General features: G+C 40.9%; 1 protein-coding gene across 1 annotated transcript; it reads right to left on the bottom strand.

Annotated features, from left to right (window-relative positions):
- Window positions 1–4202: 4202 nt before the first annotated feature.
- LOC138212950 (ubiquitin-conjugating enzyme E2 Q2-like) lies at window positions 4203–17332 on the bottom strand. The gene is made up of 13 exons (XM_069173687.1): window positions 16563–17332; window positions 16012–16116; window positions 13757–13879; window positions 13337–13390; window positions 12712–12885; window positions 12037–12121; window positions 10971–11031; window positions 10786–10876; window positions 10631–10689; window positions 10463–10511; window positions 10202–10297; window positions 8386–8452; window positions 4203–7450 (listed from the first exon to the last, which is right to left on the bottom strand). Exons 1-13 carry the CDS (start codon window positions 16719–16721, stop codon window positions 7419–7421), a joined length of 1155 nt encoding a protein of 384 aa, XP_069029788.1. The 5' UTR covers window positions 16722–17332; the 3' UTR covers window positions 4203–7418.
- Window positions 17333–22433: the final 5101 nt, after the last annotated feature.

Raw genomic sequence — 22433 nt, 5'->3', positions numbered from 1 at the left:
CGGCCCTCTCAGCAACTTTTATCATCTGGTTCTGTGCGTCTTTGTGCTGGTTCAAACGTGTTTTATGATTCATTTGCAATTCTGTGCCCTTTGTCAGCCACCAATTTGTTTTGAAGTCCGTGAAGGTACATCTGTCCTCTGTGATGTGAATGTAGATATTGCCTGCCAAGGACAGACCAGGGAGCACTAAGAGAGATGAGAGTGATGGACACATACATGGATGGACGGACGGCCAGACAGACAGACAGATACATAGATATATAGATGTCTCGTTATCTGTATAGACAAGACAGGCAGACAGATGCGTAGATAGATACATGTTCCAAAATGCAGGAAGCAGGCGTTCCAGTTTGCTGTTGATTTAGGGAGGAAGATCTGCAACCCACAAACACTCCTCTCAGTCCATCCAGACCAAATGTAACCTGAAGTTGGATGGAGAGAGAGAGAGAGAGATACAGAGAGAGAGAGAGAGAGATACAGAGAGAGAGAGATACAGAGAGAGAGAGAGAGAGAGAGAGAGAGAGAGAGATACAGAGAGAGAGAGAGAGAGAGAGAGAGAGAGAGAGCAAGAGATACAGAGAGAGAGAGATACAGAGAGAGAGAGAGAGAGAGAGCAAGAGATACAGAGAGAGAGAGAGAGAGATACAGAGAGAGAGAGAGAGAGAGAGCAAGAGATACAGAGAGAGAGAGAGAGAGAGAGAGAGAGAGAGAGCAAGAGATACAGAGAGAGAGAGAGAGAGAGAGAGAGAGAGAGAGCAAGAGATACAGAGAGAGAGAGAGAGAGAGATACAGAGAGAGAGAGAGAGAGAGAGAGAGATACAGAGAGAGAGAGAGAGATACAGAGAGAGAGAGATACAGAGAGAGAGAGATACAGAGAGAGAGAGAGATACAGAGAGAGAGAGAGAGAGAGATACAGAGAGAGAGAGATACAGAGAGAGAGAGAGAGAGATACAGAAAGAATAATAAACATAAACCAACACATTTGATCACATCACACCTCAATTTATGAAACCAAAGATTGTTGTTTTTTTGGTGATGTATTGGTTGTTTAGAAGCACTGTGTTCATACAACAACAACAAAGTGCGAGCAGGACTTTTACGGCGGTCTCGTTGTGTCTGTGGGGATGACACCTGTCTCGTTGCGGTCCAGATGATGGACTGTATCATGAGGCCTCAGTGGGATGAGCTCTATCAGAGACCGACATCATTACAGACACCTTGTCTTGCTTGTGTTCTCAATTTACTCTAACAAGGCTCTCACAGACCACCAAAACAAAAAAAGGGTTACCTTTCTGTTCATGCCAGGAAGCACCTGCTGTCTGTAAAAGCATCTGGTTCTGTTGAAAGCATCTTTGAGACACTGACCAGAGGACTTGGCAGGAACAGCTTCTTTTAATTAAATGAACAAACGGTAACTGCAGGCTCTCACAGCTACTAACATACTAATGAGACTCCATACTGAAGGCTCTTCTCACTCGGTGTCTGCTCACATGAGAAAACTTACATACACTACGTATCATTTTACATACCGTTTGCGAATTTTGACAATAACAATTATGCAAATTATTTTGGGGTGGATATGTTGTTTAGGATTTGAAGTTCTTTTTTTTTTTTTTTTTACTGTGTATAATGATCATAATGCCAAAGATGCATTTTCTACAACTCAAGCATGTAATGCAGAACTTTTGTCTCCCTCCTCTGCCAGTCACGTTAATTGTTTTCAGTGACACCAGCTAATTTCACAAAACTATCATGATAATAACAAAAGCTGCATCAATCAGAAAAGGATGAGAAAAACAAAAAAAATATATAATCCGATTCATTTTGGTGACACATTTCTTGAGACAAAACATTTATCAGTAAATTTCAACTACTGACATTTACTTCATCGTCGTTATAGATTTAAGACTCAAAATAATTCTCAGTTTCATTCAGAAATAACTTTATTGATGGGATAAAATTATCCATATCCATGAAGCGGGAGGAAGCTTTTGAAATATAAAGAGTTTGTCATGGTTTTGGTCCATTTATCCATAAAGTCTAATTTCTGGCTATATGGATATAAAATGTCCCCAATTAAATAAAAAAATAATTATATATATATATATATATATATATATATATGTATTCTGTTGTCTATGCTAAGCTAACTGCTTGCTGGCTCTAGACTTCTGTTTATTAGAAAGAGAGAGTTTTCCAAATGTTTCTGCAATATAGCTGCAAACGGGGAGTGAAATCAATGGGAATCAAACGGTATGCAGCGAATAAAAAACAACAACAACGACTCAGTCACTTTGACACATCAGTTGATTTATCCGCAACGTGGCATCTGACCCAACAGACTGGTTGGCCAGAGGAGGATGATCAGCGAGGCAAAAGGCTAAAATCCTCACAGCTCCCCTCAGACACATTCAATCTGAATCTGGCTTTATTGTTGAGGAGGTTTCTGGTGGAAGTCGAAGCTCCGGCGGACGCGGCCGTTAAGCTGCAGGCCATCAATCAACTCCAGCTGCTTTTGAATGCGGCCCACCGTGCGGTGCGCTGCGCTCCGGCCCGGCCCGGGGTGAAGGAGGAGAAGGAGGAGAAGTCAGCTATTTCTTTGCGGTCTCGGTGTGGGTGCTCGCACGTTAATCACAGCCTCTTTCCTCCGGGCCCGGAGCCTCGTCGGTCTCCTCGCGGAGGCGCGGCGCTGGCTGTGAGGCGAACGACAGCCTGGACAAACAGATTGGATGAAGCTGGACAATGAGGCCTGCTCCTCTCCAGCTAACAGGCCAGCCAACCAAACACAAACATAAACAACAATACAAATTAAAAAAAAAAAAAAAAAAAAAAACGGCAGCAATAATAAGCCAAATAGCCTTTTGATGGGGAACTGCTGGGTTCCTCCTCTCACTCTACTCCTTACTACACTTTGTATAAATTCTTGGTTTGATTTATTTCCAATATCCATAACTATCTGGGCTGCAAGCAGCAGGAATGACCAAGCACTCAATAGGTCCCCCCCCCCCCCCCTATCAACTCTCCTGCTCATCAGGACAAGTGATGGGGATTGATTCAGCTACTTATCCCAAACGATATCCGACTCAAAACACACTGATGGGATAATACGTGCAACCCACGTCTGTATCGGACTGTCTCCCCTCTCACTGAAAGAAATATGACCTCGTTACTCATCCATTCAACCTTGAAGAAAATTAGCAAAAGAGACGGTAAGAGCAGGAGTGAGTGTTGTAATGGCGCACCAACAGCTGAGTGACGTCACCAGCCGGCAGGAGTTCTTCAACGTCACGTGACATGTAAAACACGAGGTAAGCCTGAAGTTACAGAGAGAGAGAGAGAGAGAGAGAGAGAGAGAGAGAGAGAGAGCTCCAGTACCATCTAGTGGCGTCTTCCAGCACACGCACACAGCAAAGAGAAGGCCAACAAACCCCCTGAGGAAGTGAGAACGACGGAGAGGATCAAATCTGTTCATGTCGTTTCCCCAGCACACCAGCTGTTCCAGTCGTTAACCCTGCGGGGAGGTGTGAGAAATCAGTGCTATCTAAATACAAACTAGTTAAAAAAAAACAACAACAACAAAAACAACAAGTAGAACTACCAACACAATAATATGGAAATGCTCCATTCCAAGTGTTGTTGTTGTTGTTTTTTTTTAAATCACTGGCTGTTCCAGACTATACTGGTAACTGGTTCTACTTGCTTAGAAGAATCAAAATCAGACTTCCGTGTGATCAGAGTATTTAACAAGCCCCGTTACTTCAGTAAACAAAGGCAGTGCTTTGGTTGGACGATGGTGTGCACAGATACTCACTGTTGAAAGTGGGGGAAAAAAAAAAAGGAAAAAACAACAACACTTCACCTTAAGTCACACTGAAGTGCACTGTCACATCTCCTTGAATCACTTAAAAGGCAGCAGGTGATGCCCCCCCCTCCCCCTCTCCCCCCAGACAAAAAACGGACCCCTGAATCTTCTGGTGAGGAACACCATCTACTGGAAGACGCAAGAAACGCACTCGAACATCTGGAGCGCCTCATTCACAGATGGTTTGATGCCCAAATCCTGCGGCTCTTGTACCAAAGTTCCCTTAGAAAAAACAAAACAAAAAACACAACATTAATACGTAATTAATGTTGTGGTTTATGGTTCTATTACTCTTCCATGTTCCTAATTAAATTATATTAATAAGAACAGGATGAAGAGATATTTCATAAAATTCTTTATTCATAAACTTGATGCAAGTTTACAAATTACTTTACATGGTCAAAATCACCCTTGCAATGGAAAAAAAAAAAAAAAAAAAAAAATGAAACCAAACCAAAGCATGCTAACAGTGCATAACTTTATAACCCGGCCACCGCAGTTAATGAAGCAAGGTAAAGAACCCAGTATCAGGCTAGTTCAGTCGTCGGACCAACATGTCACGTTTCAAAGCCGAGACGTTTTTTTTTGTTTGTTTGTTAGTCAGACACGTGTTGCTGTAAGAGCAGACTCGTGCATACACCATTATTCCAAAGACCAGGTTCAAGATGTGGGATTGGAATTGTTCTGATGGCACAACAAATCTGAACTGCTGCTTTTTGTTGGGAATCCTGGCATCTTAGAAAGGTAACCCGAGCAGGTAGGATGTCTTTTAAAGTCCACGTGTCTCGGAGTATCTGACCTGGTTCAATTAAGCACACAAGGAGAAATGCTCCTGTGCACTGATGTAGTAGGAAACCACGAGTAAACAAGTCCTGAAAAAAAAAGAAAAAAAAAAAGAAGGATATTTCTTTTTAAGTGCTCTTGCGTAGCTTGGGAGGGGGACACCCACCGATATATTGACATGCAAAATACAGCAATATAATCTGAGGGTCGGAGCCAGTCTGCTCCACGTATCTGATCATTCAAAAGAAAAACTTACTTGGTAATTAATAGCATCGATGGCAATCACAAGATCTAAGTGTGTGTGTGTGTGTGCAATTCGACGGCAAAACACTCTGTAATACTACAGGGGCGTCACTCTAAAATGGCCCAAAAAAACCCCCCCCAAAAAACGATTGACACATTCAATCTTGCACGACAATATTCTTAAGCGATCCTTTGCGAAGTCGAGTGTGCAGTATGTATTCCTGAGTTTGCTTCTCCAGAGAATGCAGGGGTGGGCTCGACAATGTGACCAGAATGAAGTGATTAGTACGTTACCAATGCGCATCACAACAGCTAACAACCATGCCGATGATCCGGAGTCGAGTTGAGAATTTGCTTGTGGGTGAAACAACAAAAGGAGGGCGACTCGCGTCATATCCTGCAGGACTAAACAAATGTTAGATGTGCTGAGCATGAACAAGCTGCTTGTTTTCTACCCATCTTTACCTTTCTGTGACTGAGGTTAGTATCACGGAGGAAACTCTAAACTCAAAAAGTAAGGAATGACTGTATGAAATAGCCTAACTAAGCTTTCTACGCTGGTTACCAGGACAATATACTTAAAACAATGCAAGTAACCACACAACAGAACACCCACAACAAACATGTAACTGCATTAATTGGAATGCTCCACACAGTTTTCTGCATATTATTCACATTACATCAAAGCCTCAGCACGCCGAGGGGTACAGCAGTGCCGAGAGTGGTCATGAATAGTAACCAGAGAGGTGGTAATGGGAAGAGCTGGGTCCTTCCTGTGGCAAATCTGAACAAATATTTATCAAACCTGAACAAATATTCTGGAAATGGAGCGGACTCCAGTTGATCTTCCCAGGTGTGAAGCTAGAAGGTACACGGTCGAGACTATTGCTGTGAATTTGTAACTCCGGCTGCATTTTAAAACAGCCGTGAGGTCAAGGAAAAGTCAGAAGGTAAAAAGGTCACTTTTTTTTTTTTTTTTTTTTTTCCCCCAGACTGCAAAATTGGTGAAGTAGTCAGGATGTGAGCCAGCTACAGGAACTAAGCCGGGGACTACACTATTTAGCTGTTAAGACTAATTTTCTTCAGTTCAACAAAACTCCACAAGACTTCACTGCATAGCCTCACTGAGGTTCGTCTGGTTTGAGTGATTCGATATGAACAGCCAAACCTCTGGTATGCCAGAAACAGCCGTGTCCATGCCGGTATTGGTGCGGCCGTTGTAGTTGAGAGGTGCCGTTGAATGAGGGGAACGGTTCTGTCACTGTTGCCAATAACATAGGGATTACAAATCAATATTAAAAAAAAAAAAGAACAAAAAAAAAGAACAAAACTGCAGTAGTCATTAAGCTTACATAAGAACATGATGTACTTTTGTTTCCTTCTGCAAGAGTATCCATGAAGCAACTTTTTCTTAAGTCTAAAATGGGTCTTGAGAAGTTGCAGTGCTCCTGCAGTTAATAGTCAAGGGTATATAGTAATACAGTCTCTGCCCAGCCAAAGACCCAGACAAGGTTACATTATAAACAATTAAATCCTTTTGCAGAAATACAAATTTACATGTTTACACATGGAGTTAAAATCAACTACATTACAGTGTGATCCAATCCAAACGCGCCCCTGCTTTGCCTGATCATGTTTCTTATGTTGCCAGTCTAGCCGCACACCAAACCTCTCCTGCGGGGAGCGGTCCGGCTGCTGGTTGGGATGACGACGGTGGTCTCCAAAGTTTAGAGCGCAGCGAGGTGCTGCAGCTCATTACGGGGTGTCCCACCCGGGCTCGCAAAGAGTCTCTTCGTCTTCCTCCCCCCGCCTCACGGCTTCAAGCTTTGAATGACAAAGAGGTTTGAAAGCAGAGGAGCCTCAGAAGCATGTTATTCCAGAGGAGGGGCCTTGGCATTAAAAAGATAACACATGAGCACAATATTACAGAGGCCATCCATGGAGAGGAAGGGCGGCGGTTCTTTCCCGCCACCGGCATCGAAATGTCCTTCCCAGCTGCCACTGCATCATATCGGGGAATGTCGCATGCCGTTCTCAGATGCAGTCTGTGGCCAGAGAGGCAGTGTCAGACCGACACTGCAGGAGGATGAAGCCATGACGCACCTTTCAACTCACAGCGGGCAAGTAACCTTGGCATGCTCAACGCCAAAACCGAAGGGGGAGTTAGCGCGATATTTTTGTCCACCGATTTCCTGGAGTATGGGGGTGAATGTCGCAATGGAACAAAAAAAATAAAATAATTAAGATTGCATCAGACAACAGATGTACAGAGAGATAAATATCTGAAGAGATGACACCCTTGCGAGTAGCTGATGGATGTAAATTTCAGGTGTGGAGTGAGTGTGTCCGTGTTCATGTGTTAGTTGTTTTTTTTTTTTGGGAGGTCACTGAATGAGGAATTTGGTTTGGAGTTCAAACTGTCATGTAGAGAACAAAAGAGTTTGCAGGATAAAAACAATATTGGTCGCAAGGTGAAAAGAAAAAAAATCTAAGACATGTGGTCCCAGTGCAGGAAAGGCAAGAGTCTGTATTAGCCGTCCTCCTTCGGGGGTGTGTACCAGCCTAGAAAGACAACACAAAAGACACGATGACTACAGGTTAATGCAAAACAGCTACCAATCACCTGTACCAAAGCCATTTCCTATGCTTCACTAGTTTGTATCTGTATTTCCAAATATCCCTGGTTAGTGCAAAGATCAAAAACTCCAGGCTGAGAAGTGCTGACTGGTTAGATTCTGGGCTTTGCAAAGCTTTCAGCTCTAAACTTTTGTTTTATTCTACTACAGTTAAAAATAGCCCTCTGTAGCCTGGTTGGGTGGAAGGAATTTACATAGTTTCACCTGTTACTTTTATTTAAAAAAAAAAAAAAAAATGCAGTGTGGTGTTTCCCACAACTTAAATCCAACTTTAAAATGCAAATGTTGACTGTTCTCCTGTCTATTTTATTGTCAGTTAAAACAGCATATTACTGATGTGTTTGTGCCTATTATTACTCTGGTCTGCTATACTTGTAAACAGCTGAATAACACTCAAGGTCACAAAGCATTCATTACATACACAGAAATGTGCTGTCTGTAAAATAATAATAATGATTCATCACTGGACCTGAACATGAGATTTGAATAACAGTCAGCATAATGCAGCAATGTTAACACATTGTGCCAGTTACCATCTACATCTATCGATATGTATGCATGATGCTCTCATGTCATTGTGTATCCTAATAATAATAATAATTGGTGAACTTAAAGAATGACAATGAATCACAAGCACATTGCATTTATAGTGTTTTGCTGTTTTCTATATCCTGCTGCTATAAACCCACAATTTGAGTGGAACAATGTGGACCTCATGCAGTTAATGTCCATATTTGGTACATGCACAACAGTCCCAGCGCAGATATTCCACAGCTTTGATGCATGGGAGGGATTTGGTTTCAGTAAACAAGGTCAGGGATGCACTCTGTAAGAAACAGGAGACAAAAAAAAAACACTCACCGTTCTTTTCATGGATCTGAACCAGGGATTTGTAGGACTGCTGTGCTCTGGCAAGATTGTACTGGTTCTGCATTAAAAGATGAAAACAAAGCCAACCTTAAGAGTGCGCATTGGGTTTAGGATGACAGCACAGAACAAGAAACGGCACGGACAGCTGTTTTCTACAAGCAGGGGAGAAAAAAAAAAAAAAAAAAAAGGCTTATCTTGCTAGCTCCAATTTCAAGAACAAAAACCTGAGTATGATTCAGTGTAATGAACATACACCCCCCCGTGTTTTACCATTGATACCAGACTGCTTTCACGCACACCTCGTCATCACAATTCACACCAGCCCTGCCTGTGCAACTGTAGTTCCACATACATCACTCCTACACCACATAAAAAAACCACAACATTTTGTACCAATCTGTATGCCTGAGGGTCAACTCATTATGAGTAAAGCAGCGTTTCCTTGAAGGGGCTGGTTTCACAAAGACAGACTTTGATCAAACTAATAGGCTTCAGATAGATATGCTGTGTTCATCCACTGCACAAAGCTGTCTAGATCTTGACTAAGCTATATTCTGGGTAAATTTTAAACTAAATAAAAAAAACTTGGCACTCAAAACTACTCAGCTCCCATCTTCCAGCAGAAAACATTTGCCTTGTGGAAGAATTAAACACTTACAAGGACATATAAGAGAAAATTACAGCTAAAAGTAAAATGACTAAAGTAAAATATATATATATATATATATATATATAACAGGGCTTAGAAGCTGTGGCTCTTTACTTGGTACTTGGACTCAGTAATGTCCTCACTGGTATATGTATAAATATTTCCAGTGGGTTGTTGTGGTCTCCTAAAACTCCTCCCTTGCCATTTACTCGTTCCACAAAAAAACAACACAGACGCTGAGCTTTATTATTGCCCTTTTTCTTCCTATGGGTCCACTGGTCAGCAAGTGCCACTACCTGCTACCATGGAAACACAAGTTCTAGCTCTGATTAAGCTCAACTTTATAGAATTACAGTAAGTCAGTCTTTATTTAGGTCAAACTAATGAGACTAATCTTGGACAAAATCCAGACTGGCCTAACACTCAAGACAAAACCGACACCCGAAGCGTGTTTTGGTGCTTCAAGTCTATCTTCTGTTAGTGATATCCACTCAATACTGCGCCTGAGTGTGTGTGTGTGTGTGTGTGTGTGTGTGTGTGTGTGTGTGGTTCCTGAAGGACTGAAGCTGCTCTGTTTATGAGCTGCAGTCGTAGTGACAGCAAAACATTCAGCCAGAGCGGTGTGATTATTCCTGGTCGGGGCAGGTCATGACACTGGTTTGTCTAACATGTGTTGACCCGCTGACACTGACAGCCAACACGGGTTTATCCCAGGTCACTGCGCAAACCTTAAAGCAGTCTGAAGGGTGATCAACTACAAAACATATGACACGGCAAAATGGGATTTGCATCATGAGACTGAACATCAGAGAGGGTCTTGAAAATATCCCTGTTTTCTGAACTGATCAAACTCAGAGAAATGGGTATGATTAGGTGGCATTGAAAAATCACATCGTTGGTGCTGTCACTATCGAAAAAGATGAGCATCTACTTGGCCCATCCTAGTGACCACATCAAACTACATATTTCAATACAGTCCAATTTGATGAGAAAGACAACACGGCCAACAATGGCTGCAGAAACAAGAGATTTTTCACACACTACAACAAGCCACCACTATAAGCCAGGGAACCCTGCGCACTGTCAATGTGGTCCACATCATTCATTATGCGAGGCCAACATTACATCACAGACTTGACATTAAACCTCCTCACTTACTTTATTGGCTCCAAACTGCACTCTGGCTTTTCCTTTGACTAAAGTGGCATTGATCTGCATGATGACAGACTCAATGGAATAGGCACTGCTCCAACCCTGCAATCAAGAAACCCAATGTCAATAAGAGCAGGGCTTGAAAATGTAAACAGATGCACAGAAAAGGATAAAACAGACGCAAAAACAATCCAAAGCAATATTCATTATCAACTCATGAAAAAAAGAAACTCACATTGAGGGTTTATAAAAATAGATTTAACATGCCTGTTTGGTGAGAAGTTCCATGCACAGGGCGCCTCCTCCAAGAACATACCTGAAGCAAGACATAGAAAGTAAGGAAAAGGACCCTTTTGAATCTAACACTATCACAGTCTCAGCTTGATAATGGTAGAAACTGTGGAAAGTGCACCAAATTAAAAAAAAAAAACTCACCCTCCAGAAAGTACAGGCGAAACTACCCGGACAAACGGTGGATCAAAGGGGAAATTATCCTGTCGAGGAAACCATCAAAGATGGTTAATTTATAGTCCTCAAAAGACACCCAAAATCATCCTCCATTTGCATGATGCACAGTCAATTTTACTCACTTTATATGAGAAGTTTAGTAAAATGTAATCCATTCCTTCCTTTTCCTTTAGGACTTGTAAATCACTGTGTAAAGGGCTGTCTGGGTCCACCCTGTTGGTTGTTAAACCATGCAATCAGTCTATGTCTGTTCCCATACAGAAAAAAAACAAAATAGTACATGACACAAGATCCCAAAGTTACTTACGTCCTTAGTTTGACGTGCCATTCATACAGGCTGTCATTAACAAGCTCCACTGAATAGATGCCTGCAAAAGAAATTGATGAAATAAGTCAAAGTGCAAGATCTACCTCCCTTTTTAGCCCATCCATCCATTATCTATACCCGCTTTAATCTGAACAGGATCACAGGAGGGCTGCGGCCTATCCCAGCTCACATTGGGCGAAGGCAGGGTTCACCAGTCCATCACAGGACCAACACACAGAGACAGACGAAAACAAAGACCATCCACGCTCTCCTACACACCTAAGGGCAATTTGTAGAATCACCAATTAACCTGAGAAGCATTTTTTTTTGGATGGTGGGAGGAAGGAAGCCTGAGTACCCAGAGAGAACCCACGCAGGCACAGGGAGGACATGCAAACTCCACACCGAAGGGCCCGGAATTGAACCCGTAACCTTTTCGCTGGGAGGCGACAATGCTAACTACTGTGCCACCCTTTTTAATTCTATAAAGTAAAATGGAACAGAGGGAGCCAAAGCAGAAAATATATTCTGCCAGTGACATCATCTCTCGTACCGCTGTCAACTAATTCTGCTACAGAAAGCTAATTCATTTCTACAAAGTTAACACCTCAAAATGAGTCTCCTCTTACGTAATAAAATTGGTTCATACTTAATTATTGAATATTGAACGTCATTATTTGCTCTTAGGCTGCTGTGGTAAGTGTGTCAATGTGCTCTTAACCATTTCAAAACCTTACAAGACACAAATAACAATACAAAAGGTGAGCAACCTCCAGCATCGCCCCTACACCCACATGAAGGTGACGCTCACCTCATAATGATGAAAAAGATGATGGTACCTTTGAATCCTGCACAACTAAACTCACTCTCAAATCTTTTCCTCCGACCATATACATCTCAAGGCTTTCATATTGCAATGCTGAATGTTCAGCAATATTCATCTATCATAAGAGGACAAGAGGTCGATTATTATTGTGTGTTGTTTGGCTTCTGTATTTTTGGTTCGTAATTTTTTTCCCCACTCAAGACTTTCAACAAAAAGCAGAACCCGATGTAGTGAGCGTACCCGTCTTGTAGCTCTGAGACCTGTAGATCTCTCGAAGCTCCTTCATCAGGCGGTCAGAGGCTTGCACTGAACCAGACACGGCTCCCTGTAAATATATAAACAACAACAATATAGACAAAAAACACTGCTTTGAAATTGACCACAGGGGTCATTTGTATTTAACATGAGCCAGCATCAAAGACAACACTTGATTTTTCAAGATGTCAATATTTTTTTTTTTATCAGTACATCCTCTTGAGAGACCCTCACAACAATTTTCAAAAACATGTAAAATAAGTAAGAGAAATGCATGCAATATGGATACTACTATTATAAGGATATGATTGTATTTGACACGTTCACGATAGCAAGACAGCTGCACAGCTGAGCCACTGAATAGAATGAGGAGCAACCTGAGAACCCTTTCCTGAAGGAAAACAATTTTTTTTCTAAGTTTATGCTGCGTTGAAGGGCAGACGCAAAGAGAAACCTGAAGATGTGCTGCATACTGCACAGCAGCACATTGACAAACAGGTCACATTAACAACTGGCAGATGTGTTATTAAATGGCTCATCACTGTCTTGTTTCTTCATTTTCTTTTTTAGAATCTTTCCTCGTTTATCTTTCACAAAAATAATTACTACTGACAAAATTAGCATACAGACATGCAGTTTAGATTAAATGTCGACTTTAACATCAACCAGCCCCTTTGTTAAATCAAGACTTGCATTCAAGTGGTCCTGTCGCTGGTTCTTTCTGATCTTCTCCAGGATTGCCAGATTCTCCTTCTCGATGCCATCATCCTCGGATTTCTTCCCATCCACAGGCTCCTCCTCTTTCATTTCATAGTGGTCCAGATCCTCGATGTCCTGTTGATTCAGATTTGATATTTTTTTTTATTAAGATATGGTTCTCAAACAGTATAGCTAAGCAGTATAAGTAAACCGTCTTAGTACAACAAACAAAGAGGTCAGGGATCAAGGCCAGTGTCGAGTTCAAAAGATGAAATAAAACTTTCATGTTCACATGAACAGCAGTTTGTTTGATTAATAAAATGCAGGGTGAAACTATCACAGTCAATTTAAGTGGGAGAAAGATGAAGGGCAAACACACAAATCAAAGAATTGTTGTCATCCTTAGTAGACATTTCTATTTCCCAAACTATATCATGTAAAAATGATCATCAGCCCAACACTCCTCATATAGACATGTGACTAAGATGGCAGTAAAATAAACAAGCCTGTGTCATCACTGAACAAAGCACACATCAATACAGCAAGAGCAATGCATCAAATGTTTAGATCAAAGATGATAACCTACCTCTCCCATTTCCTCCTCCTCCTCTTCTTCAGATGTGACCTCCTCTGTCCCATGCTGCACACACACACACACACACACACACACACACACACACACACACAAAGGCAAGCTGAGTTAAGTTGTCTGCATGAGATTCACTGAGCTGATTGCTCCATGTACTTTACAGAAGACCACCTCTTACAGACCATAACCACAGACAGAGCCTATTGATCAGCACGGAGAACAGCTTCACATCAATGCCCAAGAACCTCTGTAATGCAGACTGCTGTTTCATAACTAAACTCAAGTGGTTTGGAAGTGCATAATAAAGCATCTTAATTTGAATAAGACAGATATCATCCTTCAAAAGGGATTAAACAGTGTCCTGGCTGTATCATGACGTGAGGAGGTATCTGATAAGCATGAACTCAGCAGACTTGCCTTTCGGTCTTGTCCCACAGGACCTGCAGGCAGCGGCTGGTCCAGCATCTCCACATCGGGATGTTGGGGAAGGTTGTACAGCCGACAGAGGTCACAAATGAGTTTCTTCAACTGCTGCAAAAGCTAGAAAAGACAAACACAATGACGACGGCATACAAAATTAGAAATACAATTCAAGTTTGCAAATGTGGCTACAGAGCAATGCCACATGGCTGAAATGTGAACGTATTCCGATGTGAAAGAACAGCATTCAACTTTATCACATTCCTGAATGCAAAAGCAGTGTAGCAGTATTCAAGACTGTGTGAGATATAAGACAAGGAGTGATTCATCAGTCTTTACACAGTGTGTTGCAGGACACTCATATTACAACTGTGGAATAATGTAAAAAAGTGGTTTTAAATTTACTTCACAAAGTAAGGATTTCAACATAAAACAGGAGGATTAACATTGTTCTTACTCACAAAAAGAGATAGGTGACAATCATTAAGTGGCAAACAGCTAGTGTGTTCTTGTCTTTTCAAATTTGGTGCAGTTCAAATATAGGGCATCACTATTATATCTGTGCAACAGTAAAAAAAAACAAAAAAAAAAAACAGACTGATTTCATCTATCCACAAAAGGCAAGGTTTGTCCTCATCTGACACACAACTTCATCAATGTTGTATTCTTCATCTGAATTTAGACAACAGTAAGGTTCAACCAAAAACGGCAAAAAAAAATCCGTCCAAAAAAAAGTGACAGTGCTTCTATAAAAAGCATATTTTGAGTCCTTCAAACTGAGCATGCAGCATGAATAAGTAGGCTAACTCGGCCCAGGATGTCATCTCATACCTGGGATTACATAAGGAGCTGCTTGTCACAGACATTTTGACCTCAGATGTTTTCCCAAAGACTTCATGACATAGCTATTTGGTCTGCAGAAAACCTGCTTGTCAACATGCTTGTAACATTCCCCAAGTACAGACGCACACATTTATGCAACATATGCACGCTTTTAATATTTGAAAGCCCATGTACAAAGGGAAATCTAGTTGTAGAAATCTCCCAAATGTAACACTAAAATGTTAAAACCCAAGCTGCACATCAATAAACCCTCTCTTCAGCTCCAAAAGTCCAAATCTTGCAACACTGACGCAAAGAATGTCGGAGGAAGAATAGTTGAGCAGTCTAACACACCAACATAAAATCCAACACTGGGTGCACAATTATCTGCCTCCTCCCTGATGAAGTGCAACACAGCAAGCTGGCATTATGTCATCCTAATTCATAGAAAATGTTCCTGCAGAGAGGCAGTCTGGTCAATACTTCTTCAGTCAAGCTATTAAGTTAATTCAAAGTGTGAAGTAAAGTGTGTTCTTCTCTTTCAGTCAAATGCCACATACCTCAGGCATACTGTGAAAACATTTTGATAGAGGCTACATCAGCTCTGACCAGAGGAGGAATGTCAAAAAGTAGTTTTACTCAAGTACTCAACTTTAGAGTATTTGTACTTTGCTTGAGTATTTCCATTTTGTGCGACTTTATACTTCTACTTCACTATATGTCAGATGAAGTATTTGTCTGACCTTTCTGTCCAGTAAAAGAACATGTGCAGTATTTCCAAATTGGGGAATTTTTGAAGGCTTAGATGTTTCTTTGCGAGTTCAGAAAATCCTATATTGTCTAAGCTAAAAAAAACAAACCAACTAAATCTACTTTAAAACCCACTTGGATTTGCAGGAAAATGCAGTTTTCCTGAGCCTGTTGACATTTTAGAGATACATGTTTTTTTTTTACAGAACAGGAACATACAAACATAAGATTATGGGATTATGCGTTTTCATAGATTAACCTAACCAACAGTTAGGTTTATTTTAAAGTAGTTAAAATAAACTCAACCTTAAATAACTACTGTCATAAAATGCACATTAATATGAATCCTAAAATACCACATAAAATAGTTCAACCCTGACAGGGAATATTTGGTACTTTCACCTGAGTTATATACCTGCATACTTCTTCCACCACCGTCTCTGACTTTTCATAGTAGCCAGCTGGAGATTACAATCATCTTCTCATTGTTTATTTGTATGAACTTGAAGCCAACTGTTGTGTCATAGCTTGCGGTAAACGCGCTTGAGTTGAACACTAAATGACAAAACGCTTTAAAAAAAAAAAAAAAAAGGTCAACCCGCACTGTGATAAAAAGAAACCTGACAGCAGATCTTTATAAAGTGCGACACACGGTGAAACAAACAAATAAGGTTAATTACCAGGGTGCTGCCTTTCCTCACATCTTCCAACCTCTCCAAAACTTGCGCCAAGCTCGGATCATCAGAGTCCACGAACCAGATCGGCGGTGTCGACGGGTACGACTCCTGAAGACAACAGGAAACAAGTCGGTTACATCAAAAAAAAAAAAAACATTTGACCCACATTCCCGCGTGTCGCAGCATTAAAACGGAGCCCGTTTAAAAAAAAAAAAAAAAAAAAAAAAAAAAAAAAAAAAAACGTAATAAGTTGACGACATTAGCATTCAGGCTGCGTCGTTAGCTCAATGCTAAGGCTGTTTATCAACAATGGTTAAAAGGCGAATTGTCCAAGTAACAAACCCCCCCCCCAAAAAAAAACAACGAGTGCGCAGCTCCCGCTGACAGATGCTAATGAAAACAACAACAAAAAACAACAACAACCCTGTCCCGCATTGCTGCAGGGTGCACGGTTGTGAAGGTAAAAGCCCCGCTACCTGTGCTAGCGAGTTACCCTGCTAACTTTAGCTCGCCGAGGACCGACAGGGGAAGCCCGCCACCGTCTCCAGCCTTACCGTGATGTTACAGTGGATAATCAACAGCTTCTCCCCAGTCACGTTGAACTGGCAGCTCAGCTCGTCGGGTTTCCAGTCTATTATCCGGAACCGTTCGTGGTTCGGATCAAAAATGGACTCTAAAAACTTCAGCTCGGCCTTCAGCCCCGACACCGACATCTTCCGCGCATCTCCGGCCGGGCCGCCGGGGAGGGAGAAGTCGGGACGTAGCTTCCAGCTAGCTAAAGCAACAGCGCAGATTTTTTTTTTTTTTTTGGGGGCACACACAAGAAAAAAAAAAAGGTTTAAAAAAAAAGAAAAAAAAAAAAAAGGTGCCAAATCGGTGACGAGACTCGTCCCGTTTTGAGTGTCGCAGGAAGAACCGGGCTACGAACCGAGCCGAGCCGAGTCGTCCCGGTCAGATCTAACGAAGCGGCTTTAAAAAAAAAAAAAAAAAAAAAAAAAGAAAAAGAAAAGCGTTGAAAAACAAGCGCAGCGCCCGACGAGCCGCTAACAGCGAGTTAGCGAGCTAAAGTCCCGTTGTTGTTGTCTTCCTCCTCCCCCGGTCTATTGTTGTTGTTCCGTCTTACGGTAACAAACATCGTAAAAAAACAGGCTCCCGCGGCGCCCCGTGACCTGCCTCCCTTCACACCGGCCGCGTCCGACGGTTTGTTCGCCGTTGACTTTCACCGGGAGACGACGTTCCGAACGGCGCGAGCTCGACCGTGTGTGACGCTGCGGGGACGAAGAGGCTCATCACTACCGGAGCTGTGGCCTCTGGTGGGGTTTAAAGATGGCGGCCACACACACACACACACACACACACACACAGCAGCTCCCTCGGTTTATTCGAGGGGAAGACGAAATAAAAGGGAAGTTTATTTATTCACGCTGGATCATTTTTTTTTTTTTTTTTTTTTTTTTTTTTTTTAGTCGTGACGTTTATGGAAGACGACGGCGTCTGTGATTTTTTTTTTTAATTATTATTTTTTTTTTTAGCCCGTGTTTGTTCGTGTGGTTAAATAAATAAATAAAAAATAATAATAATTCGATTTCCTGCTGCAGCTATTTTCTACCAGAGTAACAGGAGATGCAAAGAACTTGGTCCTTTTCAACTTGATAATTTTTTAATTGAATTATAAAAAAAATTTCTAAATGGAAATAATGCTTGGCACTGGGACAAATCAGATGGTGTGGACTGTATGAGTAAATATTTCTATTTAAATAACATTCACACACAATCCTCATTTAAAATGAGTAGCCTGCTATGGTGAGGATCAACAGCACTGATATTGATACTTTTTTTTCTAATTTCATATTTGTTTAAGTTCTATTTAAGTTCAGGAAAGGTCAGGTTGAGATTCAAAATCTATTTTTCAAGAGAGTCCTGGACAAGACGGGCAACAACACCAGTTAAGAACAAGTTAAATTAAACAGATATAAACGAGACAAACATAATTAATATATAACATCCCCAGAAATAAGGGTGCAACACAAGCCATGCATTCAACAACATCAAGCCAAGCGTCGACACTACAACTACTCTATTTCCTGGTCTTTCAAAATAGATTTAAAAGCATTCAATGAAATCAGATCACAGTTTTAAAACTTCCTGTAATATATTCGGAAGGTGTGGAGTCGGCCACCTAAATGCCTTTTTACCCAATCTCTGCACATTAACTGTTAAAAGCAGCTAATGTGCTAAATGTCTAATGAGAGGAATATGTCGTGATTTGTCAGGTGAATGCGTCATCCAAGAGTTTTCCAAAACACGAGTATCTTTTTTACTCTTTTCTGTTAATTAGCTTCTTAATCACGTGCAGTTTTCAGTACATATAACATGTTCGTTGTGTGAATCGCCTGAACTAAAGAGGTCATCACTGTGCAAATGCACACAACAACATAGTAAGATTATCAGAGTGTTGACATTTTGACTGCCCAAACAAAACAAGGTATTGGTTGTATCAATACTTTGGGGATTCATGTACCCATCCCCGGTGTTTGCTCACTGACATGTACAAAGAATAGACCGTTTCTGTGAAAATGGATGAGTTGATGGCTTTCAGCATTTCAGTGCGCATCAGTACAGCCTGCACACTGTTCTTATTGAAATGCTGTGTTATCTTCAGTTAAGCACATTAGTCTATTTTGGCCTGAAACTACATGATTCTACCTCATTTTAATGTAAATTTGTATGTTTTTAAAAAACAATCTCAACAGAATTTTCACAAAAAAGTTGTCTCAATCATTTTGTTTTTAATAAGCTCCCAAGACTCCTTAACATTTAATTAAAGAGGATAGGTGCAACAGTGTTAAGGTAAAAATATCATTATACCATCATGAAAATATTGACCTTAGCTATGCATATTATGGCTGCTCAGTCCAACTGTCAGTAGTACAATGTGATACCCACTAGAGTGCAGTGTTGGCTCAACATTTGAGCAAGAGGGGTTTGGGTTAAGGTAGGATAAGTTAATGAAAAAACCCAAACTTTTAGGTATGCTCTCTACTAACTGGTTATTGCAGTGTTTTGAGCGACATTAATATTCAGTATTCCAGTGTTGACATACAGTTTATGGTTAAAGGAACGGCACTGCTGTCTTTAGATGATCTGAGCCTGAAGCTCTTTGATATCCATCTCTGGGAAAATTAAAACCAAGACATATTTTGACTTTCAGGTTGAAAGTCAGACAGGTTCATTGCCAGGAAGATGGCATAAAGTCTTCAGGAAGCAATCCTTTTAGTTTTTGAATTGAATTAGACCAGATAGAGTGGGTTTTGGGGAGCACATTGAATCTTAAACGCAAACTTTAAAAGCCATTCCCTTTGTGATTACGCCTGTTATCAGGAGAGATTTGGGAGCAGCTGACGAGCCCAGAATAGTGCTGTGCTGTCGCCTCTAATTATGCTGTCATGAGGTCCCCCTTTCAAGAGGGATAACCTTTCTTTTATTTGGCTTTCTGAAAATTCGTATTCCATGATAGACAGTAGAGGACACTAGTAAGTCATTCAAAGGGGACTCTTAGAAATTCAGTGCTTAGCGTTGAGTTTAGTCGTATCCACCTCAGAACGGTCATTCCTATGACACTTTGGATCGAGCAAAAGAATGCAAATGTAGCTACTTAGCAGTTTGACTTTTTATTGCTGAGAAACAACATATTGATTTGCCATTTTTAAGGTGGTTCCATAAAAATTCCTGAAGTGATTGACTCTCTTATCCAAACTTGGGCCAGCCACTTGGCATGTGTGCAGAACCAGGCTGAGCATAAACAGTGTTGACCAGGAATGCACCAATGCCACGATTCGTCGATGAACACAGGTCTGTCTCCCTCCTCTCTAAAGCCACCTGCTGTCCTTATATGTCAATATCGATGTGAGGGTGCTGAAAAATTCTTAAATTCACTGTGTAGATGATTGCAACTGGATGCAATAAAACTCTCACAATCAACCTGATGTCGCTGAGTGTGCAGTGAGGTCAGGGGCTTTGTTAATGTGATGGTTGCTCAGGAAAGGTCGAGGTTCCAGTCTAGCAAACATTGTAATTCATTTTGGAGGTTTTGGGATTTCAGGAGTGGAGGTGGTGCTGTATAATGAGCACAGGCAGGTGTGGAGAGCATAACGTGTGGTTAACCTTTCCTTTTTGACCTCATACATACTGAAGTCGGGGAACTGGCCACACTATTATTGTAGTAAGTCACAAAGGTTTGGCTGATTATGAAGGGAAATTATTCAGTTACACAAATACATTTACACTTGCAGAATAAGAGGCAAAAAACAAACGCATCTCACTCCATCAGTCACTCGTGAAAAAACATGAAAATAATTTCCTGCAGGATTATTAATATCCCACATGAGCTGCAAGGAATAATAAATGTACAAAGATCCTTTTGATTGAAAATCTCTCGTTCATTTAAAACAAACTGTTTCCTTTTATGACTCATAAACTGTAATACCATAACTGACCTGGTCATTAAGAACGAGCAGCAATGTCTCTTTAAGTGTTGTGTTTATGTGGTTACTTTCTTAGTCTTTCACATACTTTCAGCCCTCCCACCATAGTCGCCATCACTTCATTTAATTACCAGGTTAATTTTGAAGCTGCTGACCTATATACCCCAGGTTGACTTTAGTAAGTTAAATCAATAGCATCCATTCTGTCTGGTGGATAATTACTCTGCATTGATTGCCCATTGAGGAGACTGTGTTGAGGGACTGTCTTCTACATGTGTCTACTGTTAGGGCGTCATGTTAGATAGCAGTTGTATAACATCCTGCCAAAGGCTATTAACCTACCACGCTAAACATGTGACAGTTGACTCCATGCTCTTAAATTAATTGCAGCAAGATTTGTGTTTCTGCCAAATTTTCATAAGTAATTAATGAGATTCTTGAATAAAATATACATTGTCTTATATGAAAAAAACCACGATATATATATATATCGTGTTTTTTTCATAGGTGTCAATTAGATAGAAGTGCTAGGGAAAAGTTATTGCTTATGGTTTTCTTATTGATGGCACCTACAGTACATCCATTTCACTGGTGATGAGGACATGCAAATAAATGGGTGGAGACGACAACTGAGAAATGGCATGTAGACCTCAGTGTTTCCTATATTTCTGGCTGAGTATATAAAACAATTTTGGCAGAGTATATCTTCAAAGAATGTCACAAAGGCAAGCGCAAAGCTTGTCAAGGCCCAGAACAAACTAAAACAAATGTCCTTGGTGGAATCCTGATTGTCTTTTCAGCCTTGTTTTATGATTGAGCAGCTGACATGCAGTTTGTCAAAGTGTGCCTGGGTACGTACTAATAAAGAGGCAGATTGCTGTTGTCTACTGTGATTTATCCCACTCTTCTGTCCTCCATCTGCACGAGACGAAAAGTTAATTAAAACCCTGCCTCGTCACCTCATTCCATCCCGAACAGCAAGAACAAATCATCTCCCACCATTTACAACCGTTATTATTTCTTTATGAACAACACCAGAGCTGACGTCAAAAAGGGCAGCAGGAAGACTCTAAATGCCTCTTTTTCCAGCTTCACCTTAAACCTCATTATAAGATATAAACGCATAATCGCTGGCATGCTTTAGTTTTGTCATTCCATTTACTCTCTTAACAAATTCTGTGTGACTAGGAGGTAGAAATCTTCTAATTGAACTTTTAAAAGCGTGACTTGTCTATGGTACATTGAATTAATCCTTGCCCAACTTCACACAGTGTTGCATTGCATATTGTGACAATTTAGCTGATTTAGTGTTCTAAATATCAATATTTTCTGCTTGGTAAAGAGTTTGAAGTTTGTCATTGCTGAAAACAAACATCTGCATCCAAGCCACAAAGGTGTTGAACCAATGCCTTGTGAGGGGTTTGGAGGCGTTTAGATGTTTAGTTTTGGATCACTGAAGCCATTCCTCAACCGCTTCTACTGCTGATTCACCACATACAGCAGGGCTGTTTGTCAGAGCAGACAGCACCGTTCTCACCAAAGAGGAGCAATATACAATTTTCCTCTGGGGGACAGAGAGCATACAAGCAAAGTCAGAGAGTGAAGTTCATATCCAATGACACAGGGAGCCTTCATCGTAAGTGTTATATAAAATATTTCTTTGCATCAACCACACAATTTAAACAAACTCCAGTTTAGTTACAGATGATGTTTAACTCTCCCATCCAGTCCTGGACAGCAGCCACCACTGGATTAATTTACACTCATACCTGACTGAAAACTATTAGTATAAAACTAAAGTCTGTTGTACCATAAAGGGAGAACTGTACTCAAGGGGAAATATTGTACAGTGGGTGAGATTTGTTCTTATCTTCTTTTATAAGTTTTAACCTCAGCCATGCCCCAAGCTAATTTCATTGGTCAAGCTTTCTTTTCTGCCTT

The sequence above is a fragment of the Embiotoca jacksoni genome, unplaced genomic scaffold (genome assembly GCF_022577435.1).
Source record: "Embiotoca jacksoni isolate LCO1_2020_lvr unplaced genomic scaffold, fEmbJac1.0.p SCAF_6, whole genome shotgun sequence".
NCBI classification, from domain to species: domain Eukaryota; kingdom Metazoa; phylum Chordata; class Actinopteri; family Embiotocidae; genus Embiotoca; species Embiotoca jacksoni.
Note: the sequence above shows the minus strand (reverse complement) of the source record. Positions and strands in the feature narration are given on the sequence as shown.

What these genes read in the sequence shown, in the direction of transcription:
- LOC138212950 (XM_069173687.1), bottom strand. Translation starts at nt 16,721, where the DNA reads ATGTCGGTGTCGGGGCTGAAGGCCGAGCTGAAGTTTTTAGAGTCCATT. An exon ending in TGGCACGTCAAACTAAGGAC is followed by an intron (nt 10,877 to 10,970) that starts GTAAGTAACTTT and finishes AACAACCAACAG; the next exon opens with GGTGGACCCAGACAGCCCTT. An exon ending in TGCAGTTTGGAGCCAATAAA is followed by an intron (nt 8,453 to 10,201) that starts GTAAGTGAGGAG and finishes CTTTTAATGCAG; the next exon opens with AACCAGTACAATCTTGCCAG.